Below are 23,358 nucleotides of genomic sequence, written 5' to 3'. Positions count from 1 at the left end.
GGAACATGCGAAGAAAGAGGGTGAATGAAGAATGTGAATTTTACAGTAGAATGCGAATTGGGGAAGAAAGCTAAGAATTTCGCATTTTTATTATACAAATTGATTGATTTGTCTTAATTGTTAATTGCGATATATGAAATACTTATCAAGTTAGGGGCAATATGGTCATTTTGAAGTAAAAGAAGCCTTGGTTATTAAATTAACAGCAAATCAAAGTAAATGAAACAGCAAAACAAAAAAAAACATATTGTAATAGTTAAAGCTTTGAGGTTGTATGGATTGGGGTTAAAGATGTTCGCATATTGGAGTCAAATGCAGTTCACGTGTAAAAGCAAAAATGTTCGCATTTGGTAATACAAATCAAAATTGGGTTTCGCATATGAGGTTGTATGGATTGGGGTTAAAGATGTGAAGGTGATTATGGTTAATATTCATTTCGTATTTGGTGAGACAAACAACTCAAATGCGAATGAACTAAAAAAAAATGACTGGAACATGCGAAGAAAGAGGGTGAATGAAGAATGTGAATTTTACAGTAGAATGCGAATTGGGGAAGAAAGCTAAGAATTTCGCATTTTTATTATACAAATTGATTGATTGATTGATTTGTCTTAATTGTTAATTGCGATATATGAAATACTTATCAAGTTAGGGGCAATATGGTCATTTTGAAGTAAAAGAAGCGTTGGTTATTAAATGAATCATACGAAGGATCTATTATTTGATTTTGGAATTGGGGCGAAAATTAGCAACCTTTTAAATTAACAGCAAATCAAAGTAAATGAAACAGCAAAACAAAAAAAAACATATTCTAATAGTTAAAGCTTTGAAGAACAGTTTTTTTTAAAGAAAATAAAGTTTTCATTTTTATTACTAATTTCGTATTTTGTAATCATTTTCATTAACATTTACGTCTTTTAAACTGAAAAGGTAGAAGAAGAACATGATTAAGAAGAATTAGCAAAAGGAAGAAGAAGAACATCACTAATAAAATGAAAAATGATAGAAACTGGTAAATCAAACAATTAAGAGGTTAGAAATATTAGTAATGCTGATATTTTAATACACTAACATGATATTATAATTTTTGAAGTATTGCAGAATCAAGAAGAATGAAGAAGAATACGTTTGCAAATATTACTATGGAGCAGAATTAGTCTGGAGCAGAAAGGTAAAAAGAAAATAACCGTATGAATGCTATTTACGTTTGAATAAATAAGAATAAGAATTAAGAAGATTACGTTTGAAAAAGATAAATATTGCAGATTTTTAGGGATTTAATTTGCAATCAAAATAAACAAACTTTCAAAATTAATGCGTGTTTTTCGAATCTGAAGATTGATTAACATATTTGTTTGCAGATTTTTCCGGAATTATTGAATTTGGATTGTATGGCATTTACGTAAATATAGATGAATAAAATAGCTGGAAAACTCTATTTTGGAGGTCTTATAGATTGACACGTGGCAAAGTTCTACTTATTTATTAGAATTAGGATTAATATTAATATTAATTTATGGTAACCGAGCATACAGAGTTGAGTAATTACTTAACAATTTCACAATCCTTTCACTTCCTGCGTAAGTTAGTGGTCTTCCCCTTGAACGCGCGAATAGAAGAACCATCAAGCGCGCACACACACACTTCACTTCTACTTTCTCTCTCCAACTACAAGTCTTTGATCCTTTTGCCCTGTTTTTCTCTCTGTCTTTCTCTCAACAATTGGAGTTTGATATGATCTAATTCAATTTTGCGTAAAATTGGCCTGTTTTTTGTTTTGTTTCGTTTTGGTATTTACATATTCTAGGGTTTTGATTCGATTTGATCACTAAGTGCGGAGATGGAAGTTGCAATCGAGGGTTTGGATTCTGATGTTTCTATTCTGAAGAAAGTTAAACATGATGAGGTATTGTTTCCGTTAAATTGAATTTTAGTTTCTATTATATTTTTTATTCATGCACCGATTGTTCGTGGCTAAGTTTTTCCCCTTCGATGATCATGTTTCATCTGCATGATTTGTTGAATTTTATCTTGTTTGCCTTAATTTTTTGTGTTCATCTCGCTTACTCGCTAATCGTTGGCTTAGGTTTCTTTCTATTTTGTGTGTGTGTGTGTGCGGTGGATCATGAACCTGAGGGGACAATTATTATTTTTTAATTTAAATTTTATGCAAATATGTTCATGTGAGAATAGAATCTGTTTCCGACTGTAACTAGGATCTGTGAAAAAAGTTTTGAGATTTTGATCTATTTTGAATTGCTTTTGGTTCTTTATTCCCCTTTTCTATTTTGAATTGCTACAATGAAGACCCGTTAAAGAGAGAGAAAAGATCGTGGTTTCTTTGGGTATAATGTCAAATCATACCTTTTAATACAGGTATGAGGCATCTGTTATGTCTGTATAGAGATTAGTCTTAGGGAAAATCAGCCTATTTCTTTGGCATTTGGCTGTTGAGCACTACTATTGCATTATGTGAACAAGGTGAAACTTTTGGTAGTTATACATTGGGGCTTTATGTAGTGAGCAAGGTAAGATGATAAAGAAACATAGAGATTGGAGATGAATGTTTTAAGCTTTTAAACATCATAGATCGTAGAGTTAGGAGGTAATACATCACTATCTGTTCAGTATAAGCCTATATTTACTTATTATTACAGTTTCTTTGCAGTTTACTTTTGTGAGTAAACTGTAGTGTAATCATAAGGATTTGATACTTTTATTGATCATCACAGCGATATTCTTTTGTTCAAACTAAGATAAAATGTATGATTGAACTTCAATGTAGTGCTTTGTATGATGAATTTGGGAAGGACTTGAATGTTTCATTCTATTGGAAAAAAAATGTCTGTTTCATTCTCAGAATGGGCTATTAATTTTCATTCCATTATAGGATGGAATGAAAAATTGTAATATAACCGATTTTTGATTCTGTAATCTTTTATAGGATGGAATGAAAAATTGCAATGTAACCTATTTTTAATGGAAGACATCATTTTATTTCATTAATTTTGTTTATAATAACACCCTACTTCTTTTTATTCCTATTACAACACTATACTTTGAGAATCTAATCAATTCTAGCAATGTCATTGAAATATACAAAGCAATTTTCACTGGTATTGGGTAGATTTTTCAAAATACAACACCTTAACAAATAACAAGAAACAAGAAACTAAATAAGAAATACAATATAAACAGAAAGATGTGAAAGTATGATGCTGTAATATACAAAAAAGGGTTTAAATTATGTTATTTCGGAAATTCTAGATAAAACTTTGTTATTCTTTAACAGGAAGTCTTGAATCCTACTAGTGAAGGTGGATCATCTGTATCACTAAGCTCAGGAAACATCAATTCAGACACATCATACCATGATGATGACAATGAGGGAGATGACATGGTTGATGAAGAAGAAGAAGAAGAAGATGATGCCTTTGATTATGATGATGATGGGGATTATATGTTTGAAAACATAGAAGAGGAAGAAGAAGATGAAGAGGCTCATTATTTGAGCATGCAAGCTCAATTTGATAATGTTGATTTGCCACCTGGCGTTGAAGCATCTTTCTCCTGGTTGAAGGATCCTGCCCCTAGCACAAGTGTGACAGGTGGTGCGAGCTATACAGCCGCCATGGATCCTCAAAAAATACAAGAAATTAGCATCAGCAAAGGTAAGGATGTTGCTAGTAGCAGTTCAGCTGTTGTTCAAGAAGCTGTTTCAGGATCTGTGGAGAAGAAGGAAGAAGTGGTGGAAGTGGAATCCATGAAAAAGTTTGAAGAATTTAAATTGTTTGACATTGTTAATGATTTCTCTGATCATCACTTCAATTCTGCTGGCTTTCAAGGACAACAGGTAATCAATCTCCATCAATGCAATTGCAATTCATTATCAACTTTGTTTTTTGTTTATTATATTATAGCAGTGTAGCTTCATTTGTTCTTATTATAGCATTGTGCTTTGAAAACTCTACCCAATTATAGCTATATATATTCCAAATACAAAGCAATTTTCACTGCTATATTTTGGTTGATTTTTCAATGTACAATGTCCTAATAAGAGAAAAAAATTGAAGTAGAATGCGATAATTGGTTTGATTTTTCGAAGTACATTGTCTTGAGAAGAAAAAAAAAGTTGAAATTACAATGTTGTAATAGAAAGAATTGGATGTAGGATGCTATAATACATAAATAGATGAACATACGTTGCTATGACTTGCATTTTTGTTTACTTTTATTATACCTATCTTAATCATTTATAATTTTATAATACTAATTCAAATATTAACATGTATAAGTTTGTTATTTGATTAACTAAATAGTTATGGGGGTTTATAATAAAATAATAATAATGCTTTTAACTTGTTTCAGTAAAATAAAGCAAACCTTTAAATAGTAACTATGTACCCAAGCTGTGTAATTTTACATTTATCCTTTACACTTTGATAATAATGGAAATGGAAATAATACACAAATATTAACATTTATAATTTTGATTTTTTTTTTTTTTTTTTTGAAATGATGTTGATCTTTGTGGTAGCCTCCCAAGAGTTGGACAAAGAAAATCCAGGACGAATGGAAAATACTAGAGAAAGACTTACCTGGTGAGTGTAGTGGTTTTATTATAGTTGTATTTGTTTTGTAAATAGTGATGTTTTATTATATGCATAAAATCTCATTGGTTATAAGTGTAAATAATGTATAGTTTTTTTTTTTTTTTTTTTTTTTTTTTTTTAATATAGATAGTATATTTGTTCGGGCATATGAAACAAGGATGGATCTTTTAAGGGCTGTGATGATAGGACCCGCAGGCACACCCTACCATGATGGTCTCTTTGTCTTTGATGTTCATTTTCCTCCCAACTATCCAGACATACCCCCGGTAGGTACATTTGTTGTTGGTGCAAATAAAAAAAAAAAAAAGACGAAAATACCCCTCCCCTGAGAATGAAGTAAGTAAGTGATGGTTTTGAGTTTGACAGATGGTTTATTACTACTCTGGTGGGCTGCGGCTGAATCCAAACCTGTATGATTGTGGGAAAGTGTGTCTGAGCCTCCTCAACACATGGACTGGGAAAGGGAACGAGAAGTGGATGCCAAAAAAGTCAACAATGCTGCAGGTGTTGGTGTCTATACAAGCACTCATTCTGAATGCAAACCCTTTTTTCAATGAGCCTGGGTATGATAACATGTATACCGGAGCTGAAGGAGAGAAGAAATCCAGGACCTATAATGAAGAAATCTTCATTTTATCACTGAAAACAATGATGTATACACTCAGAAGACCCCCAAAGGTATTCTATTCTATGCATATGATATGCACATATATATGGTAGGGTATTTCCATGAATGTAATAAGTTGGTTATTTTTGCAGCACTTTGAGGAGCTTGTTGCGGGTCATTTCCGCACGCGGGCACATGCTATCTTGTCGGCGTGCAGAGGGTATATGGAAGGTGTTCCGGTGGGTGGGGGTGGGGGTGGGGGTGGTTTGATAGGTGAAGGAGGATCAAAGTCCTTCAAGACAGCGGTTGCTAAAATGTTGAATGGTCTTGTTTCGAATTTCACTAGATATGGGGCCACCGGTTGTGACCAGTACCTACCACTACCTCCTCCTCTTTGATTCAGACTCTTTCCTGGGGAAACAATATTATTATTATATTAGCTGCTCTTTTCGGAATGAGATGTCATCTCATATAAATAACTTTTTACATTTTTAGATCACACTTACTTACTTATATCTCTGCCTATCTCTAAACCCTACTACTAGATGATGACACACAGTAAATATGTCTCTCAAATCTCCTGTTTTTTAACCCAATAACTACTCCTTTGTTTCTTTGCTTGCTTCCTAATTCCAATGACCACTCAACCATCATATATTATATTATATATCTCTAATATACGTGGACCAACTCAAAAAACTAATAGTATATGATTTGTCATAAAAGTATTTGCCCACCACATAATCATCAACATTTAAAACTAATCCCATCTATTTTCTACGCCTGAAAAAGTGTATTGGGATCCTACACAATCATCAACATTTAAAACTAATCCCAAAGTTGAACATAAGGATGCTCATTTACGCAAGCCGAGTACGTCAAAAACAAGATGCTCATAATTTTATAATCGTGCTACAAGTACTACTTAGTGCAACAATTCAAAGGTTTTTCCTATTGTATGCAACAACGGAAACGGATATTTTAGATGAAACATGGAGCCACCCACGTTGACCAAAATATCTTTGATTCCATAAATACAATGCAACAACGTTTCACCCTTTTTTGTTTACCAACTTATACAACAATATTCAACATTTTCCAATTTATACAAACCAAGCTACGGGTGAGAAACATAGTCATTGCTTGCTTCTTTTGGTCCTAACATGAAACTTGGTTATATATTTTCTATAAAATCCGCTTTGTTTTGTTTTGTTGCACCGAGTCTAGTTAACTCACGAGATACTTGAAACCAACTTGGCTCAAGTTGAGTCGAGCTTGAGCTACTTGAGTACATTATCGAGTCGTGCTTGAGCATTTGAATACTCGACTGGTGAGCTTAATCGAGCATTGTTATTTACACATTTACCCTTTGTTTAATTCATATTTATATATTATAGAGTCGAACCAAGTCGAGCACACAAGCTTAATCACATTTCTATTGTAAATTTTAATGTAGTTTTATTTCCTTAGTTGTTAATCAAGTCAAGTCAACCTGAGCTAGAAACTGTCAATTACTTCATCGAGCTTGAGATTAAGTTGGAATCGAGTTTCGAGCTTGGCAGTGTGATCAACTCGGGTCAATTACAACCCTAAGCATAGATTGAAAAAAAAAAATGAAACCAAAAACAACTGATTACCCACGTACAAAAAACATAAAATTTTCCGTAGATAAAAATAGATATAGTTATTAGCTAAAACATTATGACTGACTATAATAAATACAACACCTGACAGGGGATTTTGCTTATTTTTACAAGTTTACTAAAAGTCAATCCACATACTAATAGTCAAATACTATGAATTTAACCAAAAATAATTAATCATCTATCCTGATGGGCGTCTGCTGAATGCTGATGCTGTTGACTTCACGAAGTAATTTGATATGTTCGTTCATATAATATAATTATACACACTAATACAACTTGTCACACCTCTCAAGTAAAAATATATATATAAGGAAATCCTAACTTCCTGTCATCTCCATCCATCTGTAACTGTAATCAAATATCACAAACAACATGAATATCTAATATATTTATTTTCTAAATATATACATATAGAAGATATGCTTGCTTATATATATGGAAGTTGAACTCTCAAGGGAAAAGGGGAAGTGGAAGTGAGGAAAGGGAGAAATGTGTAAATTACCTGACACACTTATGGATCCGAAGTCGGTAATCCTTCATGGAGCTCCGCGCTCAGCATGTGGTGAAGTAGCATTTCAACCCTCTGACTCCGTGTCTTTGTGCTGTCAGTCACACACACATTTACATTTTATTTTATCAAAAATTACCAATCTACTTATCGTAATTGTAATGTATGCTATAAATAATAGAAACAAATAAAAGTAAGATGCTATATCTATATAATACACTAATAAATGAAAGTACAATATGTTGTTATTTCTTGCATTTACTTACCCCAAGTTACGGCGTCCTCTTGCTCCGGTTTCCTGCATGGATTTACACGTAAAAATTAATTCACCAAATCATGAAAGTACAAAATGAGAGTTTTATGGATTGTAATTAAAATAATTTTTAGAATAGACTTAAAACTATATGTATAGAATAAAAAAAATCATATTAAATTTCATTCCATTCCATTCCTACAAACCAGCAAAAAACATGACCATGTATGTAATGACTCATTCCATTTCCTTGTCATGCCATACATGGGTGTTTCTTTTTGACTTGTTGCAAAAAGAACAACTTAATAGACAAAGTCAGTGAAAGGAGGTTTTCCACTTAACTTTTTACAAAATTTACCTTATTTTTTCAAAAGAATAATTTGTTTAGGGTAACACAAATTTTACTAACCTTCCCAGTTTCTTCTTCATCCTCAGGACTCTCAAGTTCTAACTCAGCAAAGAATGCCTCCAACACAAATGCGACGATCTGCAAATAATTCAGAATTTTACATGAGTGCAATCAAAATATTTTAAACTTGAGCATAATATTATTGAATATGAAAACAAATATATGGAGGTCCATTGATATTTCAATCAATGGTTCAAAAAGAATAAGCTTATTAAATTTGATATTTGATAATAATAATAATAATAATAATAAGGATGTGAGAGATTTGAATACTAATCAGTAAGACTCACCAAGTTGAGGAGGAGCAGAATAGTTATTAGATAGTAGCTGATGAAGTAAACATAGCTCCAAGTAGTTCCCGTCAATATTACATAACTCTGAAAATAGTTCAGTAAAAACTTGAATCAACTCTATAAAAGGGTTAATAAATACAAAAAAAATAGGAATGTACTTCCATTGATATGTTTATTATATCACCCTACTCCAATTTCTTCCTATTATAGCATTGTACTTTGAAAAAAAAAATCCATTCAATTATTGAAAAGTTATCTAAACACAAATCTATTTTCACTGCTATCCTATAACTGCAAAGTATAATAATGTCCTAACCTAAAACAAACTGAAAGTACAATGCTATATTGGGTTGAAATTTTAAAGTACAACGCCTAAATAAGAAGACATTGTTATGATAGAAAGAAATAAAAGTAGGATGCTATAATTAAGAAATAAATGAAAGTGTGTTGCTATTTCTTGCATTCGGCCTATAACAAACGTTTAACTTAATATATCACATCATAATTTTTGATGATTATTTCAGACGCATGAGTATGTCTATTACCACATAATTGTAAAACAAGTAGTATCATGAAATGATCATAATACCTGCATCCAAGCTTGCCAGTTTCCCAGCACAAGCAAATTGAAGAGTGTCACCATACCATTCGGGTAGTCATTAAAATTAAATAATAAGTAACTGATCAAGTCAAGGGAAATTTACCAACAAATTAAATAACAAATTGATTGTGTTTAGGCGAAAACCGCTGACCCCGTGAAATGCTATTTTATATTTTTCTTGATCTAATAATCTAAGATAACATATTTGTTTGTAGGTGTAATAATATAATATGCTAATAGATGAAAAGTGGTTAGTCATAGTGAATGATAAATAAAGCATTGTAGCAAATGATTCATGTAGGATACTCGTTATCAGCAAGATCTGTACTTGGTAAATCTGGGTTCCCAGCATTGACTAATCCACCGAAGATCTAGACAACATAAGGAAAAAAAGTAAGTTGCAATGATTACAGATATATTTATTCAACTAATTATATGATTTTAAGTGCAAGAAATAGAAATGTATAGCATCCGACTTTTATTCCTTCCTATTACAGCTTTCCACTTCAAAATATCTATCCAATAAAATAATAGCAATGTCACTGAAATACAAAAGGAATATCCACTGCTTTAATTGGGTAGATATTTCAGAGTGCATAAAAGAAACTGAAAGTAGAGTGTTATAATTGGGTAGATTTTTGAAAGTGAAGTGCAAAGTATAATGTTGTAGAAAAAAAAGTAGGATAAATGAATGTACACTGCTATTTCTTGCATTTAGCCCTACTTAAATAATAAATACATTGCAGTATAAAGATTAAATTTGAAGTACCTGTATACCAACTGTACAGTAAATGCACATGACACAAAAGACAGTACCCAGGTATGGCATCAAACTGGGTATCAGGGTTAAAAATGTAGCAATAAAGGCCCGGTATCTTTTTACATGCATCAACAGCCTAATCAATCTCAACATTCTTGCAATCAGAAGATAACGAATCCTGAAAATAATAAATAATTAAATATATTGATTTTTGAAAGCTTGACTCGTATAAATATTTATATAATAGTGATAATGAATATATTATTAATCATACCACTCCCCATTTGAAATAAATGTGAACTCCTTTGGAGATAAGAATGTTGCTGTTTCTCCAATAACTGCAAGAGTCAATGAATGGAATACAATATAAGCAAACAATCATCAAATGAAAGAAATTGAACACATCACATATCATGCACCCAATGTTATTGAAGTATTATACTAGTATGAATTTAAGCACCAAAGAAAATATTTAGAAGAGATAAAAGGATGTTGTGAGTTGTGAATTGTGACAAATAAATGTACCTATGACCCATGTGACAATGAAGTCAAATCGGTTTTGACTATCCTTCCAGTAGTTTTCAAATCCATATGTATAAACTTTCAAAGCCATCTCAATTACATATAGCCACCCTGCAGGCAAAACAAGTCATCAATTTGCTGTTAAGTGCAACAAATAGCAATTTACTTTAATTTATTTGTGACTTATAGCATCCTACTTCCATTTCCTATCCAATTTGATATTATTAGACGTATATATATATATATATATATATATATATATATATATATGTTGAGGGTGTAGAGTGAAAATATGTTTTGTATATATATATATATATATATATATATATATATATATATATATATATATATATATCCTTGTACTCGTTATCTTATGAATCAATTACAATATTCAATTACCAAGTTTATCTGATATCAACTCAAACTAGAAAGGATTAAAGGAAGTTGCAAATGAAATTCAATAATAAAAATCAAATACTTTTTAATTTTACTTAAAATTAAAACTGTGATTTCAATTTATATAAGGTAATAGTAGTCATAAGGAGTTCTTTACCGAATACGAACTCCACCCTCTGCCAGAAGTCCTGACCAGAGTTGTTTTGTATATCAAGCTGTCAAACAAAGAGTCCAAATTAAAAGGATCAGTTAAGCAACTGATTCAACAATTGCATTAAGAATAGGGTTAATAACAAGAAATAGCTATGTATTTTAATTGATTTCTTTATCATAGCATCCTACTTTTATTTCTCTCTATTACAACTTTGTTCTTTGAGAAATCTACCCAATTATAGCAATATAATACAAATATAAAGCATTTTATACTGCTATAGTTTGGGTTTAAAAAATTTGATTTTCCACAAACAAAAAGTTTAAAGTAATAATTGTGTAGATTTTTAAAACACAATGTCTTAATAAAAAAAAAAAATTAAAAGTAGGATGCTATAATACAAAAATAAATGTATGGACATTGCCATGTTATCAAGTAATTTTTTTGCAATAAAAGTACATTGCTATTATGTTATATATCTATTTGACAAGAATTTAGATCATACCGTTGTTTCGATAATAACAGCAACTAGATTCACGAGGAGAATAACAGCAACTAAATATCCAAATTTTGGACTTTTTACAAAGTCTTTCAGTCTTTCAGATAAGGAGGAATTATAGAAGGGGAACTTTTTTAGCCAAGGTTCCTGCAAAATGAAAGCCATAACATAAAGATAGCAGAGTTAGATACATCTTCTGCTATTCCATATAAAATTGAAAATAAAAATAAAAAGGCTGCATGCAAAAATATAGCAATGTGCTTTTCCATTTTTATAATACCATTAATAAGAAATAATTAAGAAGTACAATGTCAGAATAAGAAAAAATGAAAATGTAAGGCTATAATTTCAGAATAAGCTACTTACCGTATCCTCCTGTTGAAATTTTAAGGCAATTGCATTGCAGAGATCATTGAATTCTTCTGCATTAATCTGCAAGTAAAAAACCATAAAAAAACTGAGACAATCAACCATCATTACCAGTTAAGAAATAAATAAAGAATAAATTACACATTTCTTCCTTCTGCTGTAGTGATTTTATCGGATTTGGTCCAAAGGGAATCATATTTTCCTTTTTGGTCCCTATTTCTCTATTTCACAACATTTTAAGTCCATGAGCCGGACAATGTCAATAGAGGGACGTTAAATGCATGTAAAATGACCATTTTGTCCTCATTATCATTTCACGTGAATTTAACATCCCTTTGGCAATGGTGTCTCACTATATATGGTATATTGGGATCTTGACCAGTTTATATAGACATGTAGAATTAGGGTTCCCATCTAACCCTAATTTTGGTTATTAGTATGTATATATAAAAGCATATTGAAGTTAACAATAGTATAGTTTCTAAACTTCAAACTTTGGCCACACCACTATGTAAAATTTACACATAAATCCCTTATCAATGTATTAGCCATAAATCTTTGGTGAATTTGACACTTTTTGTCCCTAAAGTCAAAACTTTTACATTTTTGCGTTTTGATTAAGTTTTTGTGCCTTTAGGTTTTTGCCACAACTCTGTAGTGACTTTGACACTTTTAGTCCTTACAGTCAAAAGTTTTACATTTTGGTGTTTTTGCCACAAATCTTTAATGAATTTGACACTTTTCATCCTTGTACTCAAAACTTTTGCATTTTGACATAAAAAACACAAAAAACCTCATTTTGAATTTTGCCACCATATTTTCCCAACTTGGGCAACTTTAACATTATTGCCACAACATTTTTGAAATTTCTCCACCAGTGTCCCTTCTTTTGGTTGTACACTTTTGACATCTACTTTTAGGGGCTCTCGACGTTCTCCCATATTTGTGGTGATTTACAATTTCAGCACATATTTCCCATATTACCCCAAAAGCGGCATAGCCGTGGGTTCTTTACTAGTTAATTATAAAATTCATGGGCCTATTACATGTAGTAGCCCATTAAATAGCCAATACGATCAAACCATATAAACCTACTTAATTAAAAAACATAACAGGCTATTGTAACTTGGGATTCAGATAAATGTTTATTCCTGGAGGTAAATACTGAAGTATATACAGTGAAGATGGGTTGTGGGCCATAAACAATAAAAAGAACAACCCGAGATGATAAACCATTCAAACAATAGGCTAAAGACCAAAGATTACCTTAAAATCACGACTGTCATCCAATGCATCAAATATCAACTCAAAGTCTTCTTTGGATATTTTTGGCAGAGTCCTGAATAAAAGGTTCTTTATAGTGGTGAGACGTTGCATTAATGCACTTTTGACCCAAAGAACTAATATCAAAAGACCTGTGAATCATTTCAACAACTGAATACAAAGGCTGTACCTGTATTTATTAAGTTCTTCAAACAAATCGATACATTGCTCCTTATCAAGAGTGCCAACAGCCTGTTCATTTTGAAGGAAAATCCATGAGAAGGGAAAGATTGTCTTGGAGGAGATTTCACAAAATTAATGAGTAATGACTCATACTCACCTTTTCATCAATGAGATCAAAGGCTTTCTTTAATATTCTTGTCCTCATTTGGTCCTTCTCAGTCACTTGTTTAACTAGCTGCAATTAAGAAAACATGCAAGCTTGCAATTCTTGGATGGAATTTCAGTAGTAAGCAATAACGAAATATAAGGGATTCAAGAAATATGTACCTCACATTTAAAGCTATCATATACAACAGCAAGAATCAAGTTTGTGACAAAGTAAACACCCATAAGCACATAAAGAATGAAAAATAGAGAAGCGAGTCTTGATGATCTGGAAAGAAGAGGCAAACACATTACTGAAATACCATAAACTTGGGGACATTTGGCAATAGTTTCTTAAAAGAATGAATCGTATAATCTTATATTTAGTAACTCACTTGTAGGCAGGAATCCAAACGTCTGGATTGTTGGATGTGGTAAATAGAACAAACATCTGATACAGTGTAGTAGAGTAAGACACAAAGATTGTAGTTCCCTGTTGGGTGTCTTCAAAGATGACATAAGCTATCCAACTCGAGAACAGAAGAAACAGAAGTGATAAAGCCTGCATTCAAGAAATAAAATAATTCATCAGCAATAATAAATAACAATCCAAGTAAAAGATAGCATTGAGGAAATTAGAGAAAGTAATCATGAATTCATGATAATGTAATTAAATACATACCAAAATATTGAGATATGTGACAAACATTCCAGACAAGATAACAAGGCTGTCTCGTAAGTCCCTAAATCAAGTTAACAAAAAGGAAATCAGCCTCACCAACAATGCATTCTATCATATTGGAGGGGTTTGAATGTATTCATGACATACCTGATGTTCAAGATAAAGATAACTACCCGAATATAAGGTGCAATCCTCAACGGAAGAGAATAGATGGCCACTGGAGAGAGATAAAGGATATCGACTATTAAATCAGCCACTAGAATCAACAGTGAAATGATCTGAAAACATAACACAAGCCATCAGAGTTAGGTTGGTTTATAAAGAATAACAAACTTCATATGTGAATGTCATGTGCAAGATTTTCAAATAGTGTACCTTTAGCTTATTAACATGGCTTTTCCAGTAGAGCTGAACCCCTTCATACAAAATAGGAAAGAGAGTATGCACCACAAGAATTATGAGGGTCACACCCTGCATACGAAAGTAGGTCAATAATTCAGATTAACTGCATATACAATTTTATCATTTTTAGGTGTGATCGGAGCATGTTAAATTGGGGGTCTTATCATTAAGCTAGAGAGAACAGTAATACATAAAGTCTTATTTATCCTCTTATTCAGTTCGCATGACTGATTTCTGTTGCATAATCGTAAATTTTAACAGAATATACAGAATTCAGACCTCATATGCCAGAGATTCTGCATTATTCAAGTATGGAAGCTCCCCAAGATAATAATACTCCCTGTCACTGCAAGAAACCTCGGAAACACTGGTACACCATAATGGTTTCTGTTGCGGAGTTTCAAGTGATAAGAATAATTAATACTCTTGATAGAAAAAAAACTATGACAGTAACTTAAGAAAATCAGAAAGTCGATTATAGAAAAAGAAACAGGACATTAAGAAGGTGGTCATTAATTAGCCTTGTGGCACTAACCTCAAAGAAATTTAAAGCTATGAGCGCAAAATAATTAAGGGTCCATAGGATGTCAAAGCGAATGTACATGAAGTAGTACTTTGCAGAAGATTCAATGTTCGGTGACTCAAGGATTTCCTCTGGTAGACCACTTCCATCTTCAGCCTGGAAATAGCAAAGAACGGTTATCAACTTAACAGATAGTAGATTTAAGGCATGTAGAAAAAAGATAATGCCAAAGATGCCTATTCTATGAAAAATCAGACGAATAAGTTTAATGGTAACTTGTGGTTATTGCCCTAGATTCTCTTAGTGACTTTTTGGAAGGAATTGAGATACCTAGATCTTGCCTCTACGCTTTACATACACGTCAAATCTATATATACTACCACCAAAATAACCATAACTTCTGTGCGTTGACAAAATACAAAGCTAATAGACATTTTCCCTCCTTTTTGTTAGCAAAATTAGCATCAACGTAATCTGGCAAGTACCAATCAGCATCACTGTGATTTGGTAAGTATCAATTAGGATCAATGTATCATTGGTATTGCGATCAACGTAGTTTTGGTATCAGGACAAATTTAATTGAAATAACTTTGTATTTTCATTCTGTATAAATGCATTGAAGAAAAAAACTGGTGAGCGCTTATATTTGATGGTTGCCATAGTTTCCTCATACTTATATACAACAAAAACAACATAAATTGAACAACTGAATTAGTAATTTTATACATCCTCCTCACAGACAATCGATAAGGCCTTCTATGCCTACAAGGCTTTATATGCCTACAAAAGTCAAAATCACTTGTTTTTTTTTTTTTTTTTTTTTTTTTTTAATGTCAATTGCTGACGAGGGGAACATATGGAGGATACTGTTCTACTCAAATTGGATTGCCAGAATGCAGAGCAAGTGCCAGAGGCAAATTTTGGTGTAAAATAATAAATAGAAGCTTACGAGATCAACAAGAGCAGCCGCCTTCTGATACGGCGATCCGTAAGCAATGGCATCTGATCGGCTTTTATAAGCTCTCCGGCCTCCTGCGACTCCCCATCGACTACTACTTTCTCCCTCAAGCAAAGCTGCATCCATCAGATTGAAGATCTGAAGCCTCTTGCAAGCACCTCTGCTATATTGACTTAATTTAGATGATACAAGTGTTTATATGTATATGTGGAGGGAGAGAGAAAATTGACAACGGAGATGGCTGACAGGTATAATGAAGCAGTTGGTGAAATATTAAAACGATAAAAAAATGTCATTTATGTACAATTCTTTATAAATATTTAATATTATTATTAAGAGTAAATGACATGGTAGCCATCAAATTTTCGATTTTTAGTTTGGTTGGAAAAGAATTATATAAAAATAAAAATAAAAAAATAAAATAAAATAAAATAAAATAAAATTTCTTTTATGTTTCGAGTTGGAGAAAAGTATAAGAAAAATAAATCATTTTGTTTTTATTTTTCCAAATTCTCCCAAATCGGAAAGAAAATTAGGAGTGAAAGTGATTTTTCAATTTCCTCCACTTTCTTTTTTTAATGAAACTCGAGAACATTAATTTTTTTTTTTCCATCTCATTTCCACTCATTTTTTTTTCTCTTGTTAAGTTAAACTTGGGAACATGAACTATTTTTCTAATTCGACATGTTTATGTAACACCTTGATCCAAGTATTTTTCATTTATACCCTTAGTATAAAATTTAAGTGCAAAATTGGTCCCTTACTTATTAAGTGAAAAGAGTGCATTTTGGCAAGTACGTTGGGCGTATCCATAAGTACGTCGGGTGTACGAGACGGATGTCCAAACCCTAATTTTTAGGATTTGAGCCTGATTTAAACATCATTAACTTCTCAAGACCTTTTTCCCGCATCAACCTCCATCTCCCAAAACGTCCCTTGTAAAGGATAATCCATTATTTGAGCATTTTGAGTTTGAGAGTGCATTTTTGGTGTTCTTGAAGGAATAATAAGGAAGGGAAATCATCTTGGAAGCCCAAGACCACATAGATCCAGAAGTACCTCACCCTCAAGCATCATTTGGTGGTAAAAAGTTCAAATCTTGATGAGTTATTTGCTCAGATCTTGCTAGTCTAGAGTTTGTGTACACTTTTGGTCCCATAGTTTGGTCTGGTGGAGTATGAGCTACTCCAGGTCCTTGAAATGTAGTTATCTGAAGTTTTGAGCTCATATATTCATAAAAATGAGAGATGTTGCATTCTCATTAAGCCATGCAAGAGTTTTGGGACTTTAGATGACTTTTGGACAAAGGGTTTGAGTTTTTACCCTCTTATATGCATGCAAATGGATAAGATGTCTTTTTTACCTAGGTCTAAAGTTTGGTGCTTTGGCTTAATGAAATGAGAATTTGATGAGGAAATGGGGATTTAGCTCTAGTACGCTCATCGTACCTGGAGGTACGCTGCGCGAACTGGGTTTCGAACCTGTGACTTGAGAGGCACCATTTGCACTGGGTGTAGAGGGGAGTATGCAAGGCGTACTCAGCCCATATGAAATCTTTGACCTTTTTGACCTTGACTTTGACCTGGGTTTTGTACCAAGTTTGACCTAGGGCATTTTGGGTATTTTGAGTTGTAGTTTGAGTTTAGGTCACTATTTGTTGTATATGTGACCTGTAGAGTTGGCATTTGGAGCAACGTTCTTTTCTGCTATCTTTTCAGACTATGAGGTGAGCTTTCCTTAATGTACTTATGGGTCGAAGGCACCAATGCCGACATACTGGATTATGTATCATGGTATATTGGATTGATGTTATGTTGGTTAAGTACTAGACTGGTAAATCGGTATGATTACTTGTGTTCACTGAGTATGTGTTAGACTAGTAGATCTGTATGATTACATTTACTTGTTGGTTATTGATTGTTATTGTATATGTCGACATTTTATGGTTGGTTGGATTGAGGCGATCTTGCTTTGTACTGAAGGCCAAGATACATGGGGTAGTACGGATAGGTTGAAGGCCTGAGAGGCGGTCCAGATAGACTGTAGGCCTTGCGAGGCGGTCTAGTCAGACTGAATGCTCATATTTGCATATTGTTATCTGTTTGGTTGTGTGTGGTACTTTGGGGGAACTCACTAAGCTTTGGCTTACGGTTTAAGTGTTATGTTTCAGGCACTTCTGATGATCCGGGCAAGGCGAATGTGTGATCATACACATCCTTCAGCGACATGTTTTGGAGATTTTTACGATACTTTGATTTTTGGGATATTTGTATTTGACATTTTGGTTTAACTTGGGTTTTGATTAGAAACAAGGATTTTACCTAAAATGAAAAATGAAAAATTTTATCATGATTTTTGGGATGTTACAAGTTGGTATTAGAGCCCTCGTTTGAGCGAATTGGATAAGCACTTGTGTGAATCCAGACTCAAACTATGGAATCTGTAAGGTATTTAAAATTGATTTCCAAATTGTTTTCAAAAGTAAACAAGGAAGGATGAGATGTATATGATCAACCGAAGCAAGAAAGCATACCCCAACTTACCCACAATATTATTTATTATGATGTTTATGATAGAACTACATGCTAGTGGTAGGCTAGGGATTTTCAGGAATTGCATGATAGAATTTTTTTATGTATAATGTCTAATAGCCTAGGAGAACTGCGTGTATGTTAGATGAAATTGACATCATTGCTATAGTTGCTTAGTGTGTGCATCATAGTTGTATATAACTATGATTCTATAATCTGTAAATGTTTGGTTTAGCCTTATTTCCAGTTCTTTGTTTGGTTGTGGGCTTAGGGTAGAATCAAGTATCCGACTGTCTATAGAATCCAACGTTATGTAGGATTTGCATGCACGAGCGGCTGTAAGCTTGGTTGAAGTTTCATGAATGAGTGTAGCATGCCATCTGAGGGATGATTAGCCACTAGAGAGAGAAAGTGAGTATAGGATGTACATGTATTCTAGCTATTGGGTTTATTTCGGGTATTTTGTGATTATCCATTGAGACAAATACATGTAGGTGTGGAATGTAATATAGGCCCATACTACTAGAAGCACGGGACACGTACGCATAGCTAGGATGTTGCAAACCTCGGGTTTTTAGCATCTCTGTGATAGTTGTAATAGTATAATTAGGGCATTTCTGATATATTTTGGTTCATTTTTAGTATAGTGTTTACAAGAGGATCTGGTGACCAGGATAGCCAGGATTGACAGATGATGACATCCGTGAGTTGATCGCTACTGAGGTGGTTGCTGCTGTCTAGAGTGCCATCCCCGAGGTTTTTAGGTCTATCAAGACCGTGGTGATTGAGCTATTTGATGAGCGGTACGCCGCCGTGGCGGAGGCTGCTGTTGTTGTGGCCACCGCAACCATTGCTGCTGTGGGAGGTTGGGGAGGAGGTTAATTCCAGTACCGGGACTTCAGCAACACAAAGCCCCTAGAGTTTGGCGGGTTTAAGGACCCGATTGTGGCTACGAGATGGATTTCTGATTTGGAGGGCTAATTCTTTACCTGTTCCTGTCCGGAGGACTGGAAGGTCAAGTGCGCCCTGAACCTTCTTCGACTGGGCGTGAAGGATTAGTAGAACCTGGTGACTGGTTCTTATACTCCTGGGTAGAGGATTGTTGTTTCTTGGGAGCAATTTTCGGAGATGTTCATATAAGGTATGTTCCCCTGGTGGAGAGGGAGAGATTGGCTCAGGAGTACCTGGATATGATATAGACGACGGAGACAGTGATGGTTATCACCAAGATGTTTACTGAGCGGGCTCTATTATGTCCTGACTTTGCTGCTTCAGAGCAGCCCCATATGGCATGATACTTGAGCATGCTCAAGAATGATATTCGACAGTTTGTGTCTACCCAGTGTTACAATACACTCTTCGAGCTTCAAGAGTCACAAGGAGGCAATAGATTGAGATATAAACCTAGAAGAGGGAGCAATGGCAGGCTCCAGTTCAGTCCCGACCTACAGCTAAGTGGTTCAATCCCACGGATTCACGATCTGGGGGACAGAGGGGTCGTACTTGTGGCAAGTGCAGCAAGGTTCATGAGGGTGTTTGTCGATCTTCTTCTGGATGCCACAAATGTGGAAAGGATGGGCATTATACGAGGGATTGTCACAAGCAGGCCCCAATACCGAGCACCAGGATTGGTTACCATTGTGATTAGGTGTTCCATGTGAAGGCCCAATGTCCCTTGCTTGCTGTCAGACCGGTGCAGGCTCCGACCCCGACTACTTTGAGGATCATAGATGGACGTCGGGGTAGGGCGTAGCCCCCAAGGGGTCGAGGTCATGCTTTCCAACTCACAGCAGAGGCGGTCAGGGTGGCGTCGGATGTTGTTACTAGTATATTTTCATTTATCATTCTGTCAAAATTATTTTATGGTACGCTTATATTTATGATTCTGCTAAGTACCTTCTTAGCGAATTCCTTGTCTCGGGTGTAAGTCGTTCCTTTGTGTCTTATTCCTTCAATAGGAGTTTTGGTATGACATGGAGAGTTAGAATGTCCATTACGGGTTTCCATCGCCAACGAACACGGGTTTTCTGCATCGAGTGTTTTTCGGGATTGTACCTTAGAGATTTTTGGAGTGTTTTATCCGATTGATTTGATCCATATCCCTATGGGGGATGTGTGTGTAATAGTAGGGATTTACTGTTTGAGCAGGTTCGGTGCCACAATAGATTGTGAGGGGCAGTAGGTTTTAGTTCGAACCCTAGGTGGCATAGAACTGGTTATTTATGGCGAGGGTACCAGGATTGGGCCGGCCTTTTGTTTTGCTTCTAAGACTTGACAATATCTACAACATGGGTGTATGGGTTACCTCATGTTATTGGTTGACAACCGGGTAGGGAAGGAGGTATTGGTTTCGAATGTGCCTGTAGTTAGAGAGTTCCCAGATGTGTTTCCGGAGGAATTACCTGGTGTGCCTCCTGAGAGGCAGGTTAAGTTCAGGATCGATTTGGTCCCTGGTGCGGCCCCGATTGCTAAGGCTCTGTACCGATTAGCACACCCAAAGATGCAGGACTTGTACTATTAGCTTCATGAGTTTTTGGGCAAGCAGTTTATCAGACCAAGCAGTTCACCTTGGGGAGCACCAATCTTGTTTGTGAAGAAGAATGATGGGCCTCACCGCATGTATATTGATTATCGGTAGTTAAACAAGTTAATGGTGATGAACCATCACCCACTTCCACAAACTGATGACCTCTTCGATCAGTTGAAGGGTTCATCTTGGTTCTCTAAGATTGATTTGAGGTCAGGGTATCATCAGATGAAGGTTAGAGAGAGGATGCGGATAAGATAGTGTTTCAGACTCATTATGGTAACTACGAGTTCGTGGTGATTCCGTTTGGGCTCACCAATGCGTTTGTGGAATTTATGAATTTAATGAATCAAGTATGCATGTCGATGCTCTATCGATCAGTTATTGTTTTCATCGATTATATCCTAGTCTATTCCAATACCAAGGAGTAATATGAGGAGCACCTTCGAGAGCTACTGGGAGTTTTGAGGAGGGAGAATTTGTATGCCAAGTTCTCAAAGTGTGAGTTTTGGTTACAGGAGGTTCAGTTCTTAGGAAACCTTGTTAACTAGAACAAGATTCTGTTCGACCAGGCCAAGATTGAGGTATTTATGCAGTGGCAGGTCCCGAAGAGTCCTTTGAAGATCTGGAGTTTTCTGGGTTTAGCAAGGTATTATCGAATGTTTATTCAGGATTTGTCTAAGGTTTCAGTACCTCTCACTCGTTTGACGAGGAATGTTGTGGATTTCCGTTGAGGTCCTGAGCAACAAGCTGCATTCAAGATGCTAAGACAGAAGTTATGTGAGGCCACGGTGTTGACCCCTTCCGAAGGGTGTGGAGGATTTTATTGTTTGTTGTGATGCTTCTATCACCAGTTTGGGGGCAGTACTCATGCATCGAAAGAGAGTTATTATGTATGCTTCTAGGTAGCTGAAGTCGCATGAGGTTCGATATCCTACGCATAACCTGGAGTTAGGGGCAGTGGTGTTTGCTCTCAAGATTTGGCAACATTCTCTATATGGGGTCTGGTGTACCATCTACACCAACCACAAGAGTTTGAGGTATCTCATCGATCAACTGAATCTGAATATGAGATAACATAGATGGCTTATTGTAGTCAACGATTATGACTGTGAGATTCTTTATCACCTGGGGAAAGCGAACGTAATCATTGACGCTTTGAGTCACAAGTCGGCTAGTTCTTATATCGGGAGCATATGTATGAGGATATCGATCGATTGGCCACTTTTGGACTTAATTATGGATGTAACACCCTGAGTCCCATATATAAGTTTTAAAGCATTATGTACATGTTTATGGACCTACTGGACGAGTTGGTTTCCCCAACTCGTCGTGTAGAGGCGAGTTAGCCCGCGTGGATTATTGGACCTACTCGACGAGTTAGAGTGTCCTGACTCGACGAGTAGGAGATGCTTATGAAAACCCTAATTTTTAGGGTTTTCACCCTATTTAAAGAACCTTAACCCCTCTCCCCAAACTATCGTCTATATACAAACCCTAACAAGCTAACTCTCCATTTTTTAGTGTGTGAGACTAAAAGAGTGTGTTTTGGTGCATTTCTTGAAGAGATTTGAAGACTTAGAAGCTTGGAACGAGAAAGAGCTTGTAGATCCAACATCTACTTCATTTTGGCATTCATTTGAAGGTAAAAATTCTTAACATTGGTTATCCTTTTCTTAGATCTTATCTCATGCATGAATATGGTTTTTTGGGGCAAACTAGGGTCATTCTAAGATTTGAACTTGTCCAAAAGATATGGTCTCATATCTAGACTCCTCTAGGTCCTAAATTCATAAAGCTATTAACTTTATCTATTATTAACCCCTCACCATGCCCTAAACCTCATTCTAGACTTGGTTTTTGTAACAACCCGTTATTTCAGGTCAATATAATGTCTAAAAATCGAGTCTTGTAATCTCTTTGTGAAGTAATAATAATATCATCGAAAATGAAATGTTCAGAAATCTCTGTTTGAGTACACTATGTGGTAGGTATCGTGATAAGGTTTCCAAAAATATAAAGAACACTAAAATCCGTGTTATAAAGAAGGAGTTATGACCAATCAAAGATTCGTAACACTACCGGTAAAGCGTTGCTAAACATAAAACGAGAAATTTCAATAAAATGCTTTTTAGCCATAGGTATCTAAATTAAAGTCGTAGATATCATTAAAACGTGAACATACATAGAAAGAACTCCCAAATCTGACGTCGTATGAGGAAGTTATGATTTTTCGAAGTTTCTGACCTAGCAGTAGACAGCTAAAAACTAGAAATAGAGATCGAGTGGTCTTTAGCCGACACAACCTAAATGAAAGTTGAATACCCCAACAATAGGAGTACAACAGTAAAAAGTCTGATAAAAATAGACAACAAATGAAGGAGTTATGGGATTTAAACGGACTTTTCCAGGCCCGGCCTGTTAAAAGTAATATAATAAAAATAAAGTCAAAATTAGCCAACGGAGTCTAAACGAGAGTTGTAGAGTCTTTTCACACCTACGCATGCATATAAAGAAT

At 34.7% G+C, this 23,358-nt stretch overlaps 2 protein-coding genes across 2 annotated transcripts; one reads left to right on the top strand and one right to left on the bottom strand.

Moving 5' to 3' along the window:
• Positions 1-1,552: 1,552 nt before the first annotated feature.
• On the top strand, positions 1,553-5,834 carry LOC145042273 (putative ubiquitin-conjugating enzyme E2 38). Its single transcript, XM_078990674.1, has 6 exons — positions 1,553-1,906; positions 3,293-3,853; positions 4,538-4,601; positions 4,740-4,879; positions 4,980-5,291; positions 5,373-5,834. Exons 1-6 carry the CDS (start codon positions 1,841-1,843, stop codon positions 5,616-5,618), a joined length of 1,389 nt encoding a protein of 462 aa, XP_078846800.1. The 5' UTR covers positions 1,553-1,840; the 3' UTR covers positions 5,619-5,834.
• A 1,032-nt stretch (positions 5,835-6,866) lies between these two features.
• On the bottom strand, positions 6,867-16,041 carry TPC1 (two-pore channel 1). Its single transcript, XM_078990673.1, has 24 exons — positions 15,774-16,041; positions 14,837-14,980; positions 14,581-14,688; positions 14,275-14,370; positions 14,047-14,177; positions 13,900-13,960; positions 13,613-13,779; positions 13,401-13,506; positions 13,231-13,308; positions 13,081-13,142; positions 12,894-12,966; positions 11,625-11,690; positions 11,265-11,405; positions 10,766-10,823; positions 10,216-10,323; positions 9,965-10,028; positions 9,700-9,868; positions 9,237-9,301; positions 8,919-9,009; positions 8,327-8,413; positions 8,037-8,114; positions 7,641-7,672; positions 7,369-7,468; positions 6,867-7,214 (listed from the first exon to the last, which is right to left on the bottom strand). The coding sequence occupies exons 1-23, from the start codon at positions 15,906-15,908 to the stop codon at positions 7,378-7,380; spliced, it is 2,211 nt and encodes a 736-aa protein (XP_078846799.1). The 5' UTR covers positions 15,909-16,041; the 3' UTR covers positions 6,867-7,214; positions 7,369-7,377.
• Between the last annotated feature and the right edge of the window lie 7,317 nt (positions 16,042-23,358).

Source organism: Lactuca saligna, chromosome 4 (assembly GCF_052625555.1).
Source record: "Lactuca saligna cultivar CGN05327 chromosome 4, ASM5262555v1, whole genome shotgun sequence".
NCBI classification, from domain to species: Eukaryota; Viridiplantae; Streptophyta; class Magnoliopsida; order Asterales; family Asteraceae; genus Lactuca; species Lactuca saligna.
The sequence above is the reverse complement of the archived record's forward strand: the minus strand, read 5'-3'. Positions and strand labels throughout refer to the sequence as shown.